The sequence below is a fragment of the Heteronotia binoei genome, chromosome 15 (genome assembly GCF_032191835.1).
Source record: "Heteronotia binoei isolate CCM8104 ecotype False Entrance Well chromosome 15, APGP_CSIRO_Hbin_v1, whole genome shotgun sequence".
Taxonomy (NCBI): Eukaryota; Metazoa; Chordata; class Lepidosauria; order Squamata; family Gekkonidae; genus Heteronotia; species Heteronotia binoei.
The window spans coordinates 30,566,240-30,590,657 of NC_083237.1; the positions used below are offsets into that span (position 1 = coordinate 30,566,240).

General features: G+C 44.0%; 1 protein-coding gene across 2 annotated transcripts; it reads right to left on the bottom strand.

Annotated features, from left to right (window-relative positions):
• Nucleotides 1-340: 340 nt before the first annotated feature.
• Nucleotides 341-24,120, bottom strand: LOC132584781 (sulfotransferase 1A1-like). 2 transcript variants are annotated; one of them, XM_060256699.1, is made up of 8 exons: nt 24,059-24,120; nt 14,257-14,405; nt 13,880-14,005; nt 13,618-13,715; nt 13,146-13,272; nt 3,694-3,788; nt 1,636-1,816; nt 341-979 (listed from the first exon to the last, which is right to left on the bottom strand). In XM_060256699.1, exons 2-8 carry the CDS (start codon nt 14,402-14,404, stop codon nt 867-869), a joined length of 888 nt encoding a protein of 295 aa, XP_060112682.1. In that variant the 5' UTR covers nt 14,405; nt 24,059-24,120; the 3' UTR covers nt 341-866. The 2 variants fall into 2 exon arrangements, with proteins under 2 accessions (XP_060112682.1, XP_060112681.1); XM_060256698.1 differs by having other exon boundaries at nt 341-1,816; nt 24,059-24,115.
• Between the last annotated feature and the right edge of the window lie 298 nt (nt 24,121-24,418).

Genomic DNA, 24,418 nt, shown 5'->3' on the forward strand with positions numbered 1-24,418 from the left:
CCAATATGCTACATTCACTCTCTCTGGTATGAAAAACCAACTTGAAGGCACTGTTCTGAAAAAGAAGAAGAGGGATCTGTGATTGTTCAAGGCCAACCAATTAGAACTTTGCATAGTGCAGCAAGGGCTCCATGACTGCCATAAGGGCTAGCCAATCAACATTCCACACAGCCAGCTCTTCCTGAAACAGGAAGAACCAATAACTTCTCGGCTGGTATGGGGGATTGGAAGTATGTGTCACTGGCCAAAAAGGAGTAAATGAAGGGTCGGAGAACCTGCTCCTAACACTTGCGATGCTGATAGGAAGATTTGCGAGGCAATAAAACTCAGGGAAGACGTCTTGAGAGGAGTTCCAAGTGCACTGGAGATTTGCGTGGGGAATGTAACTCCTCCTTCGCACCTCTGCACTGCTTTTATTAGTTCTATGACATCACAGCATTCCCCAACATCAACCTATAAATCATCGTACTTACTCTGCCTGGTGACAGCAAACGCATGCGTACATGACACAAACATAGCAAGTTTCATCCCACACTAAATAAAGCTTCTATGCAAAACACTCTTTTTGCTATCACAGCACTAAGCCCTCTAGAGGCTTATTCATTGCACCTCTACAATGAAGATCCACGAAGGCTCAGTACTTAAGCAATGTATGTTTGTCTTCACAGTAGGAATTCTGAGTGTTCAGAGGCAGCTGAATGTGAGAGATCCAGGAATCATGGTTTCTGTTTTTTTTTTGGTTCTCCAACATCTTAGCTGAATATTGAATCATCAGATGGGCACCTGAGTGGGCAGATTTAAAGAAGCTAGCAGTACCACCATCTTGCTGTTGATAAGATGGTGGAGTAACAGCCCAGACAAAGCATTCAGATCTCTGTCTGGAAATGGAGAGTTGTTCCTTCCATCTGCTTCTTGTAATGCTCATCGAAAATCTCATTTTGAGCCACTGTGAAAAGGTTCTTCCAGTCACCGATGATTCCTGAAGGGAAGAGACAAGACAGCAGTGACTAAAGAGGAACAAGACCAAACAGGGCTGCCAACTCCAGGCTGGGAAGTTCCTGGAGAACTGGGGGCAGAGCTTGGGGAGGGAAGAGAGGTGGGGCTCAGCAAGGATGTGATGTGACAGAATCTGCCCTCCAAAGCTGCCATTTTCTCCAGGGGAATTCATCTCTGTGCTCTGAAGGTCAGTTGCAATTCTGAAAGGACTCTATACCAAACCTGCAGATTAGCAACCTTAAGGCAAAGGGTTATAAAACAGCTACTTAAAGAAAGAGCTGTAACTCTTGAGGGAAGAGGGAATAAAGAATTCCTCACTTTCCTGCTTCTCCCCTGCCATCAACTGAAGACATGACCTTCAACAGCAGGGCCTGGTTTTCCAAAGCTGGCCCTCCTCTTTGTTTCTCCAAACAACTAGGAGTCTTTGAGCTCGGAGGAAGATGATGGCTGCCTCCTCTCTCCCAGCCCAGAGGTTGCATTTGAGATAAGGAGAAACATTGAGGCCTGTTTCACCCCTTCCGGGTTAGGAGGCAGAGCTCTGAAATAGCAGAATGGTCAGCAGGGTTATGATAGTAAACTTTATCATATTCGCACTATAGCAATCCCACCTACACCCATCCAGCTCTCTGCCCAGCTCACCTTTCCTCATGAAAGGGGAGATGGTGTGGTCCATGACTGTGGTGGGAATGGTCTTATAGTTGGCCATATCATTCTGCTTCATCTCTTTGAAGGAGGTCTGGTGGGCAACCTTCTCCACCAGCTGGTCATTACGGGGCCTCTCCAGGAATTCCATGATCTTCCGGATCTCCCTTCGTGGATCCTAGAAGGGGAAGCAATGTTGGAATGGAAACCTGGCCTTCTGCATTGGGAAGAACAGTGTGGAGTTGAGTGCTCTGAATAGTTGTTCTGATGAGTTTTTTAAATTAGAAATGAGACCATATTTTGAATGTTGGCTGGTTCAGTGTGACTACTTTGCTTAGGGAAATGAAATTCTGTGGCACTTTTTGCACAAGGTTTTCTTCCCTCGCACTGAATTTTTCCCATTAAAATTAACACATTCTTTCCAGCTTGTGTGTGTGAGTTGCACAGCAAAGGCTTATCAATAGTATTAAAATGGTAACATGAAAGAAACAAAAGAACCATCTCCAAGATTAAAGTGAAAGGAAACAAACTAGAATGACAGCTTTCTAATAGTCTTCCTGTTTTAATGGCCCTATATATGTCTCTTCATCATTGCCAAATGTTTTTTTTTTTACCCTCTGAATTGAGCTGGTAGATTTCTGCTGCTTATTGATTTGATTTAACAGGGTTGCTCATGGCTTTAAAGGGAAAACACCACAATCAACTTTTTAACAACAATACTTTAAGAAAAACACAAATATTCAATATATTGCAGAGTGCGATTAAGCACTGATATAATGTTTGTGGAGAGTGTGCAATTCTTATATTAAGCTGTGTTACATGAGTTGTAATTGTTTTTTGCACAGTGATTTTTCACAACCACCAAGGGTCTGGCAACTCTACACACATTCCCTTCCTTACTGCAGCTCTCATACACGTGGTTTCTGTTCAGGAAGGTCTCATAATCTCCATGGCAGCCATTTTGGTGACTGAGGAGGGGAACCTTCCTTTTTTACCAGCTGAATAGCTGTTTGGATCCAACCTATTGCGGGGGGGGGGGGGGTTAGTTGCTTTGTTGATTTTATTGCTTAGATTTGCTTTATGCTGTGGCTTGGATCTATGGCTTGGATCTGCTTTATGCTGTGCATCAATTCATATTTTTTTTTTCCGTAAAGAGAAACACAATACAGGGACATGGAGTAAATAAGTACAGATACACAGGCCTCAGATTCAGCAGGAGCTGAATCTTTCTGACGGTTCCCCCTCTTCCTCCCTGTCTACCTTGTCCATTGAATAGTAGGTACAACTGCATAATATTCCCTGGATTAGGAGAGCAGCCAGCCAGCCAGCCAGCCGCCAGGGGCTTTACCACACCCCCAGCAGCCCTCATTAAACTTTGAAAAAGCCCGCACCACTCTTTCTCCACTTCTTATGTGATTTTGGGTGGTGTATGGCTTGCTGGTCTTTTGATTGAGGTGGGGGTGACCCAGGAGAGCCCTAGGTGAGCAAGGCCTGCTTGGGCTGGCTGGATCTCTAGCCAGCTCAAGCAGGCCTTTCTCACCCAGGGCCTTCCTTTCCTTGGGTTGCTTTTGGCTGGGGTTCATATGCTATGAGTTAAGCTAATGAGCTCCACCAGCTATTTTTCTACAAAACGACCCCTGCAAATAAATATTACACAAATAAAATGTTGGGTCATAATCTGTCCAATGCTGTAGCTGTGGGTGATTCTGGATGCACCAATCCTGGGTGCATGTGTTTCCTTATGATACTTTACATATGACTATCAGCCATTATTATGAAACAGAACCTCCATGTTCAGAGGCAGTATACCTCTGATTATCGTTGGTGGGAGATGTACAATGGGGGATGGTCATCACCCTCAAATCTTACTTGTGAGCTTCTACAAGTGTTTGGAAGACTCGTATTGGGAAAAGAGGAGATGGTTTGATCCATAGTGGTGCCAGCACAGGGGAAACAAGCCAACTTGGAGGCTCCTTCTCTCTTTCAGGACTGCCATGGTGATGTTAAAATGGGGAGGGACAGAGAATTGGGAGCTGAGAAGAGGAAGGGTCTTGCCTCTATCATGTCTTCATAGAAGAGGTAGAGCATCCTTTGTTCCTTCCTCTTGTCCCACCAGCCTTTGACATGGTCGTACCAGGAGCCATAAGAGACTGAAAAGAGAGATTTCCAGATAACAGTTTTTTTTCAGATAGCAGGTCTATTGCAGGGAAAGCCTGGCAGAGTAGACAGGGGCCCGTTACATATGCATATCTCACTGCACATTTTCAGAGCAGTAAGCCTTTAATCTTGATTTGGATTCTGTACCCGCCTTAAGCACCTTTCTTTTTCCTTCGTGTATTTATTCTGCAGCTACAATTTTAAAACCACATGTTGCATGTCACTTGTGATGTGTGAGGGTGGCCTCCAAAGGTTTTCTTTTAAAAAAAGAAGTATGCAATTGCCCTATTGCAGCTGTGCAGTAGTATCCAGCAAGCACTTTCCATTTAAATCCTCCTGGTTCAGGTTTTGCACTTGCATTTTAACTTTAGTTCCTAGAATGAAACACAAAGGAACTGAAACACAAAGGAGCTGAAACTGAACAGACTATTTTTGAAACTGATAAGCAGCTGGGATGCCCCATTTTCCATATTCCGTAGCACTTCTCTGCTGTGTTATCAGCCACTGTGAAAAATGTGAAAGAATCACATTATGTCATAATATGAATAACGTGTTGACTGTACAGAATACATGGTAGAACCCACCGACACTGGCATTGCAAGCTGTGATCACTGCACGTGTGCCTGTGAAAGTTGGCAGCAACTCTACCACAATTTGTATGGGGGAGAAGTCTTCTGGCAGAAGCACTGGAGAGCTTTTCAAGTGCTACTAAACTGAAAAAAATTGTATTTTTACCAATGCCCTAGAGAAGCTGCACAGTAATGTTCATTTCCTGCCCTTCCCTGCAAATTTGCATGTTTTTTCTTTGTTATTCTCTAATTCACTGATTATGGTTATGGTTCTCACTGGTTATGATCTTGGCTGTTTTTAAAAGCCTGTCCTGTGCGTCTTCCATTGTAACTACACGGTCACAAAAGAAGCGGCAACTACAGGGGTGGGGAATGGAAAAAATGGCGGCAGAGACCGAAAAGGAGGGGGACGAATGGCCAGGGGAAATCCAAAAACGAGATGATGGGCTGTGGTACAAGGGAGAAAAACTATACATTCCTAAAACCATGAGATTAGAAGTATTACAGTTCTGTCACTCCAACAAACTGGCTGGGCATTTTGGGTACATCAAAACATTACATCTGGTCAACAGGCAGTTTTGGTGGCCCTCCATGAAAAAGGATGTATCTGAATTTGTGTCTACCTGCCCTATTTGCATAATGGCTAAAAGAAGGGGAGGGAAACCCCCTGGGCTACTCAAACCACTGGAGACCACCTCTAGACCCTGGTCAATAAGCAATATGACAAAAGCCATGTCCCTGCCTGGGATTTCAAAGTAGGAGACTCAGTGTTTGTGTCTACAAAAAACCTTCCCCTCACTCAACCATCCAAAAAGTTGGCTTACAAATACCTGGGTCTTTTTAAAATCAAGAGGGTGATAAATAAAGTTACAGTAGAACTGGAGTTGCCAAAGATGTTTAGTAAAGTGCACCCTGTCTTTCATTGTAGTCTTCTTCGGAAATACCCTGCTTGTTCCCTTTGGCATCCTCGTCCGGAAGCACCCCAACCTATCCAGATGGGGAGCCAGAGTCACCATGAGATCCAGGAAATCTTGGACTCAAAGCTTAAACATGGGAAGCTGTATTAGCTAATTAGATGGAGATATTTCCCTCCTAGTGAAAATGAGTGGGTAGCAGAGAAAGATGTGTCAGCCCCTGACCTGATCAAGAAATTTCTATCTAAACACCCTCAGAGGCCGAGAGGGTCAGCTTAAGGGGGGCAGTATGTCAAGATCGACTAATAACGACTTAAGACTGGGGGATCATGGCCTAAGCAATAGGCCCTGTTAAAATCTTAATGGATCCACTGCCACTAATGTTCTACCTTAGTTGCTCCCCTTCCCCCCCCCTTTCTTATTTTGATTTGTAACTGGGGTGAAGGAACTAGCTGGTGCCTTCTCAGGGCCTGAGGTGGGAGGAAGCCTTGCATAACAATTCAAGAGCATTTGCTAGCTATTGTCTGAGGAAGTATCTAGTAATTGTGAATGTTTCCTCCTGTAAACACCCCCCCCCCGTAGGAATGTTTTGAAGTGTACCTTAAAACCCATGTATCACTGTATTGGTTTCATTCTTAGCAAGCTAGAGGCTTGCGCCAGAGTACCGGTTATCAATAAATGGGAACTTAGTATCAACTTTGACTCATTCTTGAATCCGTCGACTTGACACAAACATTGCGAGATTTCTCAACCACTGAGAACGAGACTTTGTGGCAAGAAAAGCAGGAAGGCGCCATTCAAAGAAGGGAAAGTGTCAAGCCTCCTGACCTTCTCTAGGACTGAACCATAGAAAAACTTTGGCAGCCATTAAAGGAAGGTCAAAAAAATTAAAAACTTTTAAAAAGAAGAACGGAACTTTAAAAATCAGTGGAACCAGCAGATATTTCTATAACAGGGTGAAATATATTGGATTATCTAAGTGAAAGTAAGAGAAAAAAGGAAAACTTTTTTAAAAGGTCAGAAAAATTGCAAGCACCATTTTGTGTGAATTATAAATTTCAAAAATTAATATCTTGAGCTTGGAAGCTCTGAGAACGGCGATTTTGGGCTCACTGAAAAGGGCAGGTTCTAATCTATAAGATCCTGTGGTTCAATTTTAATTTTGTGAGACCAACTTTGAGCCTATTTTTGTGATGGGAAGACAGTAATGTCTGAACACAAGCCAGGACCGAAGCCAGCACATACGAGGGCCAGTTCATTGGAGGAAGCAAAAATGGCTAAAGTACAAATACAAGAGCAATTGGAGGCTAAGGAGGCAAGATTGGTCAAAGTGATGAAAAATTTAACAACTGATAATAAGAAGCAATTAATTAAAGAATTTAAAAAAGATACTGAAGCAAGTGCAGAGGTGGTGAAAATGGAGATTAAAAGAAATTGAGGATTTCAGAAATGACACACAAGCAACATTAAACAAAGTACATGTGGTTGAAAATAAAGTGAAAGATCAAGATTCCATGATTAATAAATTGCAGTAGTTCTACAAGACTGTAAATTAATGGAAAACCAGATATGTGAGAGGAGTACCAGAAAATGAAGAGTCTGATCTAAGGACCTATATAATAAGAATGCTGAATTTTTGGGTATGGATGCTGATGAATCTAGCTATCTTTATGACTGTATATAGGGTCAATTCACTGTTTGCCAAAAAAATAAGTTACCAAGAGATGTGGCAATAAGATTTATATCAAGAGACATGGTGGGAAAGATAAGTAAACAATTTGAGAAATCATTGGAGGTAGATGAAAGCAGAGTAAGAATCATGAAAGAGTTGCCAAGAAAGGTCATAAATGATAGAAGATTGTATAAAAAATTAACTGACAAACTGCGGGAGAATGTGAGATACAGATGGATATTGCCAGAAGGTCTAAGTTTTGAATACGAAGGAAAGAGGATTACAATTACAAATGTTCAAGAACTGAGGAGGTTTTTTCAAGAACATAGGGATTTTGGGGATACAGAATAAAAGAAGAATCACTATGGATTACAAATTAATATCTTGGAATGTAAATGGACTAAATTCACCGCAAAAAAGAAAGGCTACATTTCATTGGATTAAAAAACAAAAATGCAGTATAATTTGTCTACAAGAAGTACATATCAAACAAATGGATTACAAAATTTTACGGAATAAACAATTGGGTATGGAATTTTATTCGTTGGCTAAGGAGAAAAAAAGGGGAGTGATTTTTTATATTAAACAAGAATTGGATCCCAAATTGATTTTTAAGGATAATGATGGAAGATACTTAGTAGTGGAAGTGATGTTGAATGACAAAAAGACGTTGTTATTGGGACTGTATGCCCCAAATGGGGCAAAAGATACCTTCTTTAAAGATATTTTGAAATTATTAGACCAAGTGATGTGTGATCAAATAATGGTAATGGGAGACTTCAATGGAACAGTTAAAAATACTTTGGACAGATCTGGGGAAAAAAATAAGGAAGGGAAATTACCAAAGTCATTATTTGAATTAGTGAAACAAGAAAGTTTGGAAGATATATGGAGGGAATTCAATCCTAAGGTGCCTGACTATACTTTTTTTTCAGCAAGGCACAACTCTTTCTCAAGAATTGATATGCTATGGACTACAAAAGATCTTGGACTTATGACAAAAAAAATAGCGATTCTTCCTAAAATTGAGGCAGACCACAATCCATTAATGTAGTATGCAAAATTTGTGAAAGAGACTAGGAGGTGGAGGATAAATGAAGATTTGCTACAGAAACACGATACAGTGGTGTCTCTAGAAAAAGAAACTAAAACTTTCTTTCAAATAAATGAAAAAGAGGACATTCATTTTCAAACTGTGTGGGATGTGTACAAGGCAGTAATGAGAGGTATCTTAATTACATTGAACAATAAAGATAAAAGATCTAAAGAGAAGCAAATGTTGGATATTCAAAAAGAGATTGCAAAAAGAGAAAAGGAACTTAAAAAGAGACCGGGAAAAAAGAAAATTATAAGAGAGATTACAATATTACAGAACCAATTGAGACATTTGTTAAATAAAGAGGTAAAATGGAACCTTAAAAGGCTTCAACAGAAATCATTTGAAGGAGCAAATAAGCCTGAAAAGTACTTGGCCTGGCAAATGAAAAAAAGGGAAAATAAATTTATTAATAAAATTGTAGTGGGAGGCAATGAAATTGTTGACCAAGCAGGAATTAAAAGGGAATTTTATAAATATTATGTTAAGTTATTTCAAGGCAAAAAGGTGGAAAAAAGTAAAATAGATATATATTTGCAGAAAATTCAAGTAAATCCCTTAACAGATAATATGGAAAAGGTTTTAAATGAACCAATTGAAAAAATAGAAATTGAAGCAGCAATTAATTCAATGAGATTGGGGAAAGCACCAGGTCCAGATGGTTCTACAGCAAAATTTTATAAAGCCCTCTCAGAGACATTAGTACCAAAACTTTAGAAATTGATGAATATTATAAGAATCGAGGGAAAAATACCAAATACATGGAAGGAAGCAGTAATTTCCTTGATAACGAAAGAAGATAGAGACACCACAAATGTAAAAAATTATAGACCAATTTTACTACTGAATAATGACTATAAAATATATGCTAGGATACTAGCAGAACGACTCAAGCAGCATTTGAATAATTTTATTAAAGATGAGCAAGCGGGATTTCTTTCCAGGAGACAAATCAGAGATAATGTCAGAATTGTTATAGATATTGTTGAATATTATGAGAAGCACCCTGAAAAAGAAGTGGCATTATTCTTTGCGGATGCAGAAAAGGCTTTTGACAATCTGAATTGGGACTTTATGTTTGCAGTGATGAAGAAAATGGGATTGGGAGAAGATTTTGTAAGAGTCAAGGCGATATATACTGAACAAGCAAGACTTTGTATAAATGCAGATTTGACGGAAAAAATGGTAATTAGCAAAGGAACAAGACAAGGTTGCCCTCTGTCTCCACTGATACTTATAATGATTCTAGAAATTTTGCTTATGCAAATACAAGAAGATAAGGAAATAAAGGGACTAAAATTAAAGGGTTTTCTTACAAATACAGAGCGTTTGCTGATGATGTAATGTTTACCAATGAAAATCCCTTATCTGTAACACCACTGCTGCTTCATAAGATACAAGAATATGGAGAACTGGCAGGCTTCTATATAAATAAAGAAAAATCAAAAAGTCTGTGTAAAAACATGACAAAAAGTCAACAGGAAGAACTGTAGAATGCAACAGAGTGTGAGGTTACTTCAAAAGTAAAATATCTAGGTGTGGAAATTACTATGAAAAATATAGATTTGTATAAAAATAACTATGAGAAGCTCTGGTGTAAAATTGATGGAGATCTGATAAAGTGGAGTAAATTGAACTTGTCTATGCTGGGCAGAATTGCTGCAATCAAAATGAATGTTCTACCAAGAATTATGTTCCTTTTTCAAACAATTCCAATTGTGAAGGACTATAAACAATTTAGTAAATGGCAAAGAAAAAATTCAGAATTTGTATGAGCCGGGGAAAAAAACAAGAATTAAAATGAAAATCTTAACTGATGCAAAAGAAAGGGGAGATTTCCAATTGCCGGATCTAAGACTATCATGATGCAGTATGTCTGGTGTGGATTAAGGAATGGATGACGTTACTAAATAAGAAATTGTTGGTTTTAGAAGGCCATGGAATTATTTTTGGTTGGCATGCATATATGTATTATGGGAAAAATAAGATAGATGGTTTTTTCTCACATCATTATATAAGAAGAAATCTGCTAAGTACCTGGTTTAAATACAAAAAATATGGTGATGAGAGAAAGCCACTATGGATTGTGCCAACGGAAGTAATAAAATTATCTTCAGAAACTGATGAAAGGATGTGGCTAACGTTTAATCAACTATTAAAAATACAGGGAGGAAAGGTGGAACTAAAATCGGCTGAAGAATTACAGTATAAATATAATTGGTTTCAACTGCAACAAATTAAGAGTTTGGTGGAACAGGACATTAAAAATGAAAGTATAAGACAGGAGAAAACAGAATTGGAAAGAATGCTGTTGGGCGAAAATGAAAAGTTGATTTCAAGAATTTATAAATTATTATTGAAATGGCCTACAGAAAATGAAGTAGTTAAATCTCAAATGATAAAGGGCAATCAATTTTAATAAAGAAATACAAATGGAATCATGGGAATACTTATGGAAGAATTCTATGAAGATATCGACATGTTACAACATTAAAGAAAATTGCTTTAAAATGCTATATAGATGGTAAATGACACCAAAGAAACTGGCAAAAATGAATAATCAGGTGTCAGATAGATGTTGGAAATGTAAAAAACATGAAGGATCTTTATATCATATGTGGTGGACTTGTGAAAAGGCAAGACAATTTTGGCAAATGATTCAGAAAGAAATGTCAAAAATTTTAGGCTATGACATTAAGAGGTCTCCAGACTTTTTTCTGTTGGGATTACAAATTGAAAGTTTTCCAAAACAAGATAGTACGATGGTGTGGTATCTGCTTTCAGCTGCAAGGACATTATATGCGCAGTTATGGAAGCAGGATAAAATATCAGAAAGATGGGATTGGATTTTAAAAGTTATGTCTTGGAGTGAAATGGACAAACTTACAAGAATCTTAAAAGATTATGGAGAAGTTTAGAAAGGAATGGGAGAAATTCCAAAAATACGTTGAAAAATACTGGAAGGCAAAGAGCCATTTAGTGATTTTTAATAATAGCTGAAGTTTTCTGGAATAACAGACTAAATCTTATTAAGAAATAATTTCCTTTTGTTATCATGTTTGATGAAGATGAAAGGATAAGATTGAAGATTGACATATAGGGTTTGATTTCTCTTATACTCATTCTTTTCTTTTCTTTTATTGTGATAAGGTTTTAATGTGAAGATTCTTGGTTTGACAAAATTATCTTGTATTTTTATCAATTTAAGTAAACACCGGTGGGGGTCATAATCAGGGGGGAGAGGAAGAGGGGGGGAAAGTGTAATGTATTGATATAAATTTGTATTGACTTTCTTATTTCTTGAATATTATAACAATATATTGCAAATTAATAAAATTGTTTTACACAAAAAAGCCTGTCCTATGCCAATTGCTCTCTGTTCTCCCAATGGATCAATGCCAAGCGATTCTTAAGTTTGGCAGTTTGCAGAAGGTCCATGTGGTTCATTCACCATTTCAATGGTAAGCTTCTGGAGAGTGCCAAAATGATCCCCCCCCCCCAAAAAAAATTGTTCACTAAAACATTAAAGGGAAATATGTTTTGAAAGATTTAGGCTTTCCACCTGAGTCACTCTCTCTCTCTTTATATCGCATGTCAATTTCATTCTGTCCTTTATTTTGTTTGCATACAGCACTGAAATCCTTTTTTTTTTTGCACTGGGAACACTGCCATTTGTCTCTTCCCTGATCTCTCTTTCAAGTCAATACCAGCAGGAAACTATATCTTATGCTGTTCCTTTTAAACGTTTCCCCATTGTTTAAATTTTTTTGTTCAGTGATCTGATACTAGTGATAGTCTCATATCACTAGACTCATAACACTTGTAAAAAAACTTAAAATGAGGGGGAAATGGAGCTTGTACACTGATTAAGAGGGAAGGATGGCAGAAGGTACAGAGTGAGCAGAATGAATTTGATGTGGGCGAGGAAGTGATTTTCAAGGGGTGGCAAAAGAGGAAATCTGAGGGAAACTATACTTTTAAATTACCTTCAGCTTAGAAGTGAAATAAAGAAAAGTCAGCACAAAAGCATTCTCAAAAAACTCAGAAAACAGTAACCAAAAAAACGAACTGAGCACTGAAGGGAGGAAAATCAATGTAGAACAATTAAAAAAAACCAATAGACAAAAAAAAACCCCAAACCCCAAACCAATAGACATGCATGGTGAAAGTGAGGGAACACACCTGTTCATCATAGGCCAGGGTCTGCCTAGGCCAAAGGGGCTGCGGCTGGATTGCCAGCATTTTAAAATAAAAAATTTAAAGCAGCTGCAAATGCCCTAATCAGATAAGAGCCACAAAGCCGGGAAAAGATCCAGGTGGATAACTGTGTTGGTCTAAAGCAATAGAACAAAGTTGGAGTCCAGTAGCATCTTTACGACCAACAAAGTTTTATTGAGAATGAAAGCTTTCATTCTCAATAAAACTTTGTTGTTCTTAAAGGTGCTACTAGACTCCAACTTTGTTCTAAATCTGGGGGAGGTTTTTAATACTCTCCTACTACTACTATTTTCTGGACCTATATAGGCCTCCAAAGCGGTTCTTGCTCCACAGGAAAGAAAAGGGCATTCTTATTTCCCTCATGTATATTCCATCCCTACCACCACAGCTGCTTTTAACTTTTAAAGAATCCTGATAACAGATATTCTAGAACCTGTCCAATTTGGCCTTCAGAATAAGGCAGCTTCTTGTGCTCATGAGAACTCACACCACCTGTCTGAAAACATAAAATATATCCATGGATATCTGTATGTCCATTCCGTCACCACTCCTCCTTGTGGTTCCTTTAATTTATTTTTAAAATGTGGAAGATTCTGATTACATTCTGATTACATCTCTTGCTTTGTGCCAAGCTGGGCCATCAGAATAAGGAAGCTTCATGTGATTTATGGGCTCCAGTCCCTCACAACCATTACCCTCCCAAGCAAGGATGGGCTACTGGAGAGTCATGGACCACCTGTGAACCTTCATTCCACAAGTAAATCAGGTCTGGTGAAGCAAACAAGGTGGTAGACATCACATCATTGGTGCTGAGAGTTACCAACCTACAGGAAGCCCTACAGGATAAATGCCCCAGAGCTCATCCACTGATCGGTCCTTACCGTTTCCAGCCATAAATGATTCCAGGAATTCATTCCAGGTTCCAGGATCAGGGAGCACTTTTGCCATTTGGTAGAAGTAATAATATGAGACAGCTACGTCTTTGGCATTTCTGGCCACATAAATCATCTGTAAGTGTGGAGAAGGTTATGTAAATAGCAGCTTCACATAATTTATTCTGATTGTGCAGAGGAGCAAAAAAACAAAAAAGCCCTGAAACCACATCCCCTGAACAAACCCTAACCGAATCCTGGTCGGCCCTTTCCTCTTGCTTTTTGAGATTTCACCAAGCATTATCCATACACTTTTGAGCTTATTTGCACAGCCAGATGGACTAAAAACCTATCTTTTTTTTTCTTTTAAAATGAGCATTGCCATATGCTTACACAATACAGTTTCTGCACAGGCTACAAAAGTGAAAATCTTTATCTGTTCCTACTTTCGATACATGATTCAGGTAGTGTTTGCATTTACCTTGCAATTCTTGTTCCAGAAACCTTCAGGGAGCAATTGGATGGGAAGGTGGGTTTTAATCATACGTGGGGGGAGTGATTTTTTCAGTAGCTCAATACCTGGAGGGGAAACAGAAGCCATGAAGGGGTTTCTACCACCCTCTTCCCTTCCTTCTCTATCCCTCCCCACAGAACCTTTAGACAAATAATGATTCCTCCATCTCACAGAACTCACACGCACTCCTCATTATCTGAATTGGAGAGCAAGAGTGTGTGTGTCTTACCTGAGGGGACTTTTGGTGCTTTAAACTCCAAAAAAGGGACTCGAGCATAAATGGGATTTCGTTTGCATTTCTCCATATCACCCTCATTAAGGATCATGTCTATAACTTCACTGATCCAGGTGGTTCCTGAAAGAAAGTTCATCAACAGTCTTGGACTCTTTGAATCAAAATGGTGGTCCAGGTGGGAAACTCAAACTGAGGTTCTCATAAATAGGTCTAACCATGAGGAAAGCCTGAAGCAGCCTTTGTCTTCTCCTCCTCCTTTGGCAAACTGTAAAGCGGTCCTGGAGCTTCTGACTGCTTGAAGATGTGGAGAGTGAGAAACAACCCCTGTACCTGAGCCCAAGAGATGAACGCAGCTTCCAGACCTCACTCACCAGACTTGGGATACGTGGAGATGAGCAAATCATCTGGATGCGGCTCAAAGGGTTCCACCTCACTCCAGATCTCAGCAAAGTACTTGACCATGGGAATCCCTTTAATGGGAATCAAGGGGGGGCGCTCCGTCTCTTTTTCTGGCTTCATTCTGACAGAGAAAGGGTTAAAGCAGACAGCTGAATATTTTGAAGCCAGCTTAGCAAACCTCAAAAGGACTGAATGGCAAATGCTCCCTACCCACACCTTTCTATTCTGTAGGTTGTATGTTAGCTATTTCATGCTACATTTGGCTGAAATGTGACTTCTCTGGCTATATTATGACTGATAGATGCAATTATGATTTTGTAAACCTGTAGTGAAGAATATTGTAGATTCGGGTGGGTAGCCATGTTGGTATGAAGCAGCAAAATGAACGTTGAGTCCAGTGGTAGCTGTAAGACCAAGCTTTCATGTGCATGCATGCTTCTTCAGATACCAAAGTGGCTTACATCATTCTCTTCTCTCCTTTATCCTGTGATGTAGGCTAGACTGAGAGTGTGGGATTGGGTGAAGATCACCCAGCATACTTCCATGGCTCATGTGGGGATTTAGGGTTGCCAATCCCCAGTTGAGGGCAGGAGATACCCCGTTTAGAGGCCCTCCCTCCACTTCAGGGTTAGCAGAAAGTGGCAGTGGAAGGGAGGGAAATGTCTGATGGGCATTCCATTATACCCTAAGACCAGTTCCCACAGGGTATAATGATAGGGTTGCCAAGTCCAATTCAAGAAATATCTGGGGACTTTGGGGGTGGAGCCAGGAGACTTTGGGGGTGGAGCCAGGAGACATTGGGGCAGAGCCAGGAGCAACGGTGTGACAACCATAACTGAACTTCAAGGGAGTACTGGCCATCACATTTAAAGGGACCACACTGTCAGACACTGGAGAATCTTATTGTTGTGTTATGATTAATATGATTAAAATGCAATATGTATCTTGACATGACTAACTCCATTTTGAGCATTTGCTACTAACCATGAAACAGAGACCTTGCATATCAAAGTAGCTTTAGAGATGTTACTAATCCCTGCTGTGAATTCCTTTGCATAGTACGAACAAAAGCAACAACTCTTTGAAGATAGCAGGCCTCAAGGAGAGCCAGCATGGCTCCTCCATGAGAAGAGGAACTACAAGAGATAAGGGGAAGGGAAGGTGTTACATGTAGTTCAGAAGTGTGAGAATGTAATATTGTTTAGAAACCCTTTGATGTAAACGGTTTAAAGCTTTGCCTTTCCCGCTAAATGATATCAGTTCCAATGCTCCCTTGTCCAGAACCTTGAGATATCAAATAATCACCTTAACATTTGCAACAAATGGAAGTCCGTTTACTTTGAACCTCCATCGTCTGACACTTTGGAACTGATCCAACACGGGTCTATCCGAACTGGCAACTTGTTAGCTGGATGGCCGCCAAAGTTCCGGATAATGGAGAACCCACCGAACTCATAGAGGAGCTGGGGGTCCCACCGGGTGTCACAGTCGACATTTCTCGACCCTACTCTTCACCCCGAGGAAGTGGCAGCCCTGTACCTCAACCACACTCATGGATGAGGTAGCCGGGCGCTTCAGGAACTTGTTCACCGGGATGGGGGGTGAAGGAGAGGACATCCTGGCCGGAGAGGACTGAGGCGGTGGCCCGGGGGAGGACGAAGGCCGGACCCCAAGGGGGGGAGAGGACGTCCAACTGCTAAGGAACAAGATGCGGATTTGGGTGAGGGAAATCCGAAACGAGATCCAGGCGAACACCATGCACATCGCACACGAGGTGCAGAGACAGCTGGATCAGATGCAAGAGCAGATATGAGCCCCGCCGGGCAAACTGGCGCCGCGGCCAGAACCAGAGAGGCCACCGCCAGACCCACCTGTGGGCCCTCCAGGAAAGCCAGCCGAGCCACCACCAGACCGGCCGGCATCGCAGCCAGATCAACCAAGGGGCCCACCAGGAGAGCCAGCAGGACTGCCGGTAGATTCAGGCTGCACCCGCAAAATCATCACCTCGAGGCTAGTGGACGCCCTGGGACTGTCTAGGGTCCCACTTCCCCACCCGATCCAATTTGAGCAGATGGACGGAACGGCCATGAGGGGGGAGCCCTGCACAGAAGAAACCCAGGGGCTGCCAGTGGGGATCCAGGAACACTGGGAGGTGGAGGTCTTTGTCATAGCTTCCTCCTCATCCTTTGATGTGGTGGTGGGGGTGGGTTGGCTGGCCCGCCACCAGCCGGACATACAATGGGAGGCACAAACCATAGACTTTACCGATCGGTGGTGCACCCACCACCACTGGCAGGGGCGGTGGGGACCAACGCCACCCCCGGTGAACGAAAAGACGTGCATATCGATGGAGGAGGTCTGCTCCATCCCAAAGGAGTATCGAGACCTCCGCAAAGTGTTCAGTAAGGAGGAGGCCAACGAGCTGCCACCCCACTGAGACACAGACTGTACTATTGAGCTGATCCTGGGGCAAGAATTACCTAAAGCCAAACTATATTCGATGGGGTGGGCAGAGAAAGACGAGGTACGGATATTTATCGACAAAAACTTGAAGCGGGGGTTCATTAGGCCAGCGACCGCCCCCCATGCTGCCCCGGTCCTCTTCTGGAAGAAGAAGGACGTGAGTCTGAGACTTTGCACAGACTTTTGCGGGATACATGGGATCTCAATGTCAAACGCCTACCCCATCCCCCTGATTAAAGACTTGTTAAGCACAGTATCAGAAGGGTCCGTGTTTACCAAATTAGACCTAAGAGACGCGTACTTTTGAGTCAGAATCAAAGAGGGGGACGAATGGAAAACGGTGTTCAACACCCCCATGGGACAGTTTGAACACCTGGTGATGCCTTTCGGCTTGCAGGGGGCGCCCGGAGTTTTTATGAACTTTATAAATGAAGTGGTACGGGAATACCTGTACAAGGGGGTGGTGGTGTACCTGGATGACAGCCTTATCTATTCGAAAGATCTAACGTCTCATGTACCCCTGGTGCGAAAAGCGCTAACGACCCTGTATCAGCACAAACTGTATGCCAAACTGTCAAAGTGTGAGTTCCACCAAACGGAACTCGACTACCTGGGGTTTCGGGTATCTGGGAAGAGATTAGCGATGGACCCAGCCAAGATACAAGCGGTGCTAGATTGGGAACCCCCGAGGACACGCAAACAGCTCCAATCGTTCCTCGGGTTTGCAAATTTCTATAGGGGGTTCATACAGGGGTTCGCCCAGGTAATGCTGCCCCTGACCAATCTACTAAAGACAAAGGTGAAGGGGCTGGAGGCTAAAAAACCGAGGGCAAAGCTGCCATGGACCCCCAAATGCCAAGCCGCGTTCGATGAACTTAAGAGACTGTTCACTAGTGAACCCGTGCTAGCCCACCTGAACAAATTGAAGCCCTTCGTGGTCCAATGCGACGCCTCCGATGTGGCTGTAGGAGCCATAATAATGCAAAAAGTCGAGGAGGGGTTAAGACCATGCGCATACATTTTACGCAAGTTTTCACACGAGCAGCGCAACTGGTCAGTCTGGGACAAAGAGGCGTTCGCTGTAACGTATGCCCTAAAGACTTGGAGGTCCTGGTTAGAAGGGGCCAGGGTACCGTTCGAAATCTGGACAGACCACAAAAACCTGGAAGCCCTAACCGGCCGAAGGAAATTATCAGCTAAGCAAATCCGGTGGGCGGGATTCTTTGCAAAATTTGATTTTGTGCTCAGGTACATCCCCGGCTCCAAGAACTTCTTAGCTGATGCTCTCTTGCACCTTCCCCAGCATGAGAGTCAGAGGGAGGAAGTCATAGACTCAATCATTCCCCCCTCCGCCGTGGCTGGGGCGGGGGGTGACCACTCGGTCCGGGAAGAAAACCGGGCAGCCAGAACCGTGGGGGGGCAACAGACTAATCGAGGAAATGGAAAAAGAGGGAGAGGGGAGGCCGGACAGTATACTAAAAGGAGAAGGGGTTTTTTGGTACTACGAGGGGAAGTTTTATATGCCAAAGTCCCTCCGCTCAGAGGTCTTGCAGCATTGTCACTGCAGCAAGCTATCTGGCCACTTTGGCTACGTAAAAACACTACACCTGGTAAATCGCCAGTTCTGGTGGCCACAAATGAAAAAGGACATTTCTGAGTTTGTAGGATCGTGCCCCATCTGTATCATGGCCAAACGGAGAGGGGGAAAGCCCCCGGGACTATTGCACCCTATTCCCACCGCCAGCCGACTTTGGTCAGTGGTCTCAATGGACTTTACAGTAGAGCTCCCTGCTTCTCAGGGGAAAACAGTAGTGCTGGTGGACACCTTCTCCAAGCAGGCGCATTTTATTCCTTGCAAGCAACTGCCAACGGCTAAGAAACTGGCTTATTTATTTTTCCATCACGTGGTTAGACTCCACTCATTCCCCGACAAGGTCATTAGCGACCGCGGGCCGCAGTTCATTGCCAACTTCTGGCGGGAGTTTTGTAAAATGGCGGGGATAGAGCAGGGTCTGAGTTCTGCCTACCACCCCCAGATGGACGAAAAGAGGGAACGTGTAAACAGTCTTCTCGAACAATATCCAAGGTGCTATATAAACTACCAGCAGTCCAACTGGGTAGAGCTGCTCTTGTTTGCCGAGTACGGCTACAACAACAGCCTGCACAGCTCCACCAAAGCCTCGCCATTTCAAATAGTGAACGGCTACGAAGGCAAGCCGTTCCCCTTACTGCCCAGTCCTGAGGGGACAGTGCCACCTAGCTCTTGCCAGCAATGGTGGGAAGGAGTGAGAAAAGGCTGGGTGGTCATTCAGGAGAACTTGGAAATGGCTATAAAAGACTATAAGACATACTTTGACAAGAAGCATTCCCCTGAATGGGATTTCAAAGTAGGGGAGAGTGTGTTCCTGTCCACTACGAACCTCCCTTTACTGCAGACTTGCAAAAAACTGGCATACAAATTCCTGGGCCCGTTTAAGATCAAACGAGTAATAAACCGAGTGACAGTGGAATTGGACCTTCCTAAAATGTTTAGTAAAATTCACCCTGTTTTTCATTGCAGTCTTCTTCACAAAGATCCTGGAATTACATCATGGCACCCCTGCCCTCTAGAGCCCACACCTATTCAAGTGAAGGGTCAGAGTCACCATGAGGTGCGGGAGGTGCTGGACTCAAAAATCCAAAGAGGGGTGTTATACTACCTGGTCTGCTGGAAGTATTTCCCTACTAGTTGTGATGAATGGGTCAAGTCAACCGACCTGCAGGCCCCTTCTCTTCTGAAGAAATTTTACCTACTGCACCCAGACAAACCCCGAGCAAGAGCTTAGGGGGGGCAGTATGTCAGACACTGGAGAATCTTATTGTTGTGTTATGATTAATATGATTAAAATGCAATATGTATCTTGACATGACTAACTCCACTTTGAGCATTTGCTACTAACCATGAAACAGAGACCTTGCATATCAAAGTAGCTTTAGAGATGTTACTAATCCCTGCTGTGAATTCCTTTGCATAGTACTAACAAAAGCAACAACTCTTTGAAGATAGCAGGCCTCAAGGAGAGCAAGCAGGGCTCCTCCATGAGAAGAGGAACCACAAGAGATAAGGGTAAGGAAAGGTGTTACATGTAGTTCAGAAGTGTGAGAATGTAGTATTGTTTAGAAACCCTTTGATGTAAACGGTTTAAAGCTTTGCCTTTCCCGCTAAATGATATCAGTTCCAATGCTTCCTTGTCCAGAACCTTGAGATATCAAATAAATGCCTTAACATTTGCAACAAATGGAAGTCCATTTACTTTGAACCTCCATCGTCTGACACACACATCTTTTAAATCCCTTCCCTCCATAGGAAATAATGAAGGATAGGGGCACCTTCTTTTGGGGCTCATAGAATTGGACCGCCTGGTCCAACCTTTTTGAAACTTGGGGGGGGGGTGTATTTTAGGGAGAGGTACTGGATGCTATGCTGCAAATCTGGTGCCTCAACCTCAAAAACAGCCCCCTCCCAGAGCCCCAGATACCCGTGGATTAATTTTCCATTATTTCCTATGAGAATAAGTCTCCATAGGGAATAACAGAGTTCCCTCCCCTCCCCCCGTTTTCTCTCTCTCACTCACACACACACTTAACTGTCTCTGGTGCAAGTGGGCATCCGTGTTGGTCTGAAGCAGTAGAAGAAAGCAGGAGTCTCTGGTGCCTCCACAACCAGGTCTGGAAAGTACAGGGGCTAAGCTGCTCTTTTACACACACACTCACTTGTCCGAAAGGAAAGCAAAACAAACAGAGGGGCTGCACTCTCAGGAGGTCTGCTGTTGCTAACCCTTCCCCATGAAGTACTTCCTGCTCCAATTTAAAGGCACACACACATTTTAAAACTATACCTGTTTGCAGGTCCTGCCCAAGATCTAGAGGTACAGGGTGACTGTGGGGGAGGAGCTTCCCCCACCGGCCAGCTAGCTGGGGAAAGCCTGTAAAACCAGGAATCCCCGGCTGGGACCTGGGGATTGGGAAGCCTAAGGGGAAGGGAAGGGGCGAAGATAAGCTGCTGCGATGGGACTGGGTTGGAGGGTAAGGTAAGGTAAATTTATTTTTGTATCCCGCCCTCCCCCGCCGAAGACAGGCTAAGGGCGGCTCACAGACATGATTTCAATAAAATACAATCGAGACAAAAGACAAATTAAAATACAATTAAATTACCGTTATAGATTAGGTTAAAATAGATAAAACAGCTGTTATAAGTTAATAGTTAAGGTGCTACAGTTCACAGTCATGTATAAGATGGCTAGATGGCTAAAAGTCAATTTAGCCGGGTTCTATCTTGAAAGCAAGCTGAAAGAGGATGGTTTTGCAAGCCCTGCGGAACTGATTCAAGTCCCGCAGGGCTCGCACCATCTCTGGAAGTTGATTCCACCATCGGGGGGCCATTGCTGAAAAGGCTTGCTCCCTCGTTGTTTTCAATCTAGCCTCTCTTGGCCCAGGGATTTTTAAAAGGTTTTGAGAACTAGATCTCAGTGCTCTCTGGGGAACATATGGGGAGAGGCGGTCCCTAAGGTAGGCAGGTCCTCGGCCATATAGGGCTTTAAAGGTAATAACCAGCACCTTATAGCGAACACGATACACAACCGGCAGCCAGTGCAGGTCCCGCAGCCCAGGCTGCACGTGTTCCCACCGAGGTAGTCCCACCAACAGCCTGGCCGCCGCGTTCTGCACTACCTGCAGTTTCCACGTTCGGTATAAGGGCAGCCCCACGTAGAGGGCATTACAGTAGTCTAGTCTCGAGGTGAACGTTGCATGGATCACAGTTGCCAGGTCGCTACGCTCCAAAAAGGGAGCCAACTGCCTCGCCTTCCTAAGGTGGAAAAAGGCGGATTTAGCAGTGGCAGCTATCCACTGGGAAGGGAAGGGGCGAGGAGAAGCTGCTGCATGGTGCTGGGTGGGAGGGGAAGGGAAGGGGCGAGGAGAGGCTGCTGTGATCGGGGCTGGGTGGGAAGGGAAGGGGCGAGGAGAGGCTGCTGTGATCAGGGCTGGGTGGGAAGGGAATGGGGTGAGGAGACGCCGCTGCGATGGGGCTGGGTGGGAAGGGAAAGGAAGGGGCAAGGAGAAGCTGCTGCGATTGGGGCTGGGTAGGAAGGGAAGGGGCGAGAAGATGCTGCTGCGATGGGGCTGGGTGGGGAAGGGTAGGGAAGGGGCGAGAAGATGCTGCTGCGATGGGGCTGGGTGGGGAAGGGTAGGGAAGGGGCGAGGAGAAGCTGCTGCGATGGGGCTGGGTGGGAAGGGAAGGGGTGAGGAGATGCTGCTGCGATGGGGCTGGGTGGGAAGGGAAAGGAAAGGGTGAGGAGATGCTGCTGCGATGGGGCTGGGTGGGAAGGGAAGGGGCGAGGAGATGCTGCTGCGATGGGGCTGGGTGGGAAGGGTAGGGAAGGGGCGAGGAGAAGCTGCTGCGATGGGGCTGGGTGGGAAGGGAAGGGAAGGGGTGAAGAGATGCTGCTACGATCAGGGCTGGGTGGGAAGGGAAGGGAAAGGAAAGGAAAGGGTGAGGAGATGCTGCTGCGATGGGGCTGGGTGGGAAGGGAAGGGGCGAGGAGATGCTGCTGCGATGGGGCTGGGTGGGAAGGGTAGGGAAGGGGCGAGGAGAAGCTGCTGCGATGGGGCTGGGTGGGAAGGGAAGGGGTGAGGAGATGCTGCTACGATCAGGGCTGGGTGGGAAGGGAAGGGAAAGGAAAGGAAAGGGTGAGGAGATGCTGCTGCGATTGGGCTGGGTGGGAAGGGAAGGGAAGAGGCGAGGAGAAGCTGCTGTGATGGGGCTGGGTGGGAAGGGAAGGGAAGGGGTGAGGAGAAGGTGCTGCAATCGGAGCTGGGTGGGAAGGGAAGGGCCACCATTTTCTCCCCGCTTCCGGATTTTTGGTGAGCGGGGGAGGAGGCTCCAAATCAGGGGGGGGGGTTCCCCGCCCGGGGCAGGGGATTGGGAAACCTATATAATGAAGAATCGATCTGTGGGTATCTGGGGCTTGAGGGAGCTGTTTTTTGAGGTAGAGGCACAAAAGATTTCAGCATAGCATCTGGTGACACTCCTCAAAACACCCTCCAAGTTTCAAAAGGATTGGACCAAGGAGTCCAATGAAGAAGAAGAAAATATTGGATTTATATCCCGCCCTCCACTCCGAAGAGTCTCAGAGCAGCTCACAATCTCCTTTACCTTCCTCCCCCACAACAGACACCCTGTGAGGTGGGTGGGGCTGGAGAGGGCTCTCACAGCAGCTGCCCTTTCAAGGACAACCTCTGCCAGAGCTATGGCTGACCCAAGGCCATGCTAGCAGATGCAAGTGGAGGAGTGGAGAATCAAACCCGGTTCTCCCAGATAAGAGTCTGCACACTTAACCACTACACCAAACTGGCTCTCCCCCAATGAGCCCCCAAATAAGGTGCCCCTATCCTTCAGTGTTTCCAAAAGGAGAGAAGGCACTTAAAAGGCATGCAGTCCCTTTAACAGTGATGGCCAGAACTCCCTTCAGAGTTCAATCATGTTTGTCGCAACCCTGGCTCCATTCCCAAAGTCCCCTGATATTTTTTGAGTCCTGCGAAGGACCTGCAGCTCTATAGGGGATCTGAGCCTGGATTCCCATATCCTTGTCTACCACTTTAACACTGGCTATCACTATGTAAGATAAACAGGGTACAGAAGGAGGAGGAAGGGACTGTATTCTTCTCCCCCCTCCCTCCCTGCCTCCAGCCTTCCTAGAACACTTGGGTTCACGCCTGCCTTCTCATTCGGTCTGCCAACTGGCCAGAAAAACAAAACAGCATAGAGCCCATCCACTTCTGTGCCTTTATGTGAAAATTAGCCACTGTTGCAGTTATAGATCTCAGTAGGCAGCCGTGTTGGTCTGAAGCAGTAGAACAAAGCAGTAGACAAGTACACCTTTAAGACCAACTAAGTTTTATTCAGAATGTAACCATGCCCTCTATTTAAACTAACAAAGCCAGAATGTTACTTAGATTTATGGCACTTTGCACCTATAGCCTCTTTTCAGCCCTGTTTTATCCTAACACTAACAAACACAGATCCCTATTTGTGATTCTTTTAATCTGCTAAAAGCATTCCCATGATTCTACACTGCCCACATATTAAGAATTCCCATTTGTCTGATGAAGTCTGCTTAAGAGCATATGAAAGCTTACACTCTGAATAAAACTTAGTTGGTCTTAAAGGTGCACTTGTCTACTGCTTTGTTCTCTTGCAGTTATAGGCACTGCTGAAAAGCTCAGTTCCAAAGTGGGCAACCTTCGTCCCCAGCTCTTCTGCTTCCCACTTACCTTGGAGTAATTGTCTGCCTGGATAGCTTTGCAGCTGGCTCTGGATTGGGTGTCGAAGTACGCAAAGCACAAGCCTCTCTCCTGAACTAGCTCTGGCCAGAAGTGGGTGGAGAAAAAAGTTTGTGGAGAGTTCATTGGCAGACAGAGGGAGGGAGGTTGTTTGCCAAAGCTCTACTGATAGTAACTCAGCCATTTTGATTTGAGGCTGGGACAAGCTTGTATGATGAAACAAAGCACATTTTATAGTACTTCAGGGCAATCTTCACTATTTTAAAAGGAGCATCAGGAGGATGGCAGTCAGTTGGCAAGTGGCTCTTCCTCCAGGGGCACACAAGGCAGTAAACGGTCCCCGTGGGCAGC

Coding starts and splice junctions, on each gene's coding strand:
- LOC132584781 (XM_060256698.1), bottom strand. CDS start 14,404: ATGAAGCCAGAAAAAGAGACGGAGCGCCCCCCCTTGATTCCCATTAAA. Junction 14,006..14,256: donor CTCCACGTATCCCAAGTCTG/GTGAGTGAGGTC, acceptor ACTTTCTTTCAG/GAACCACCTGGATCAGTGAA. Junction 1,817..3,693: donor TCTATGAAGACATGATAGAG/GCAAGACCCTTC, acceptor TTCCCCTTCTAG/GATCCACGAAGGGAGATCCG.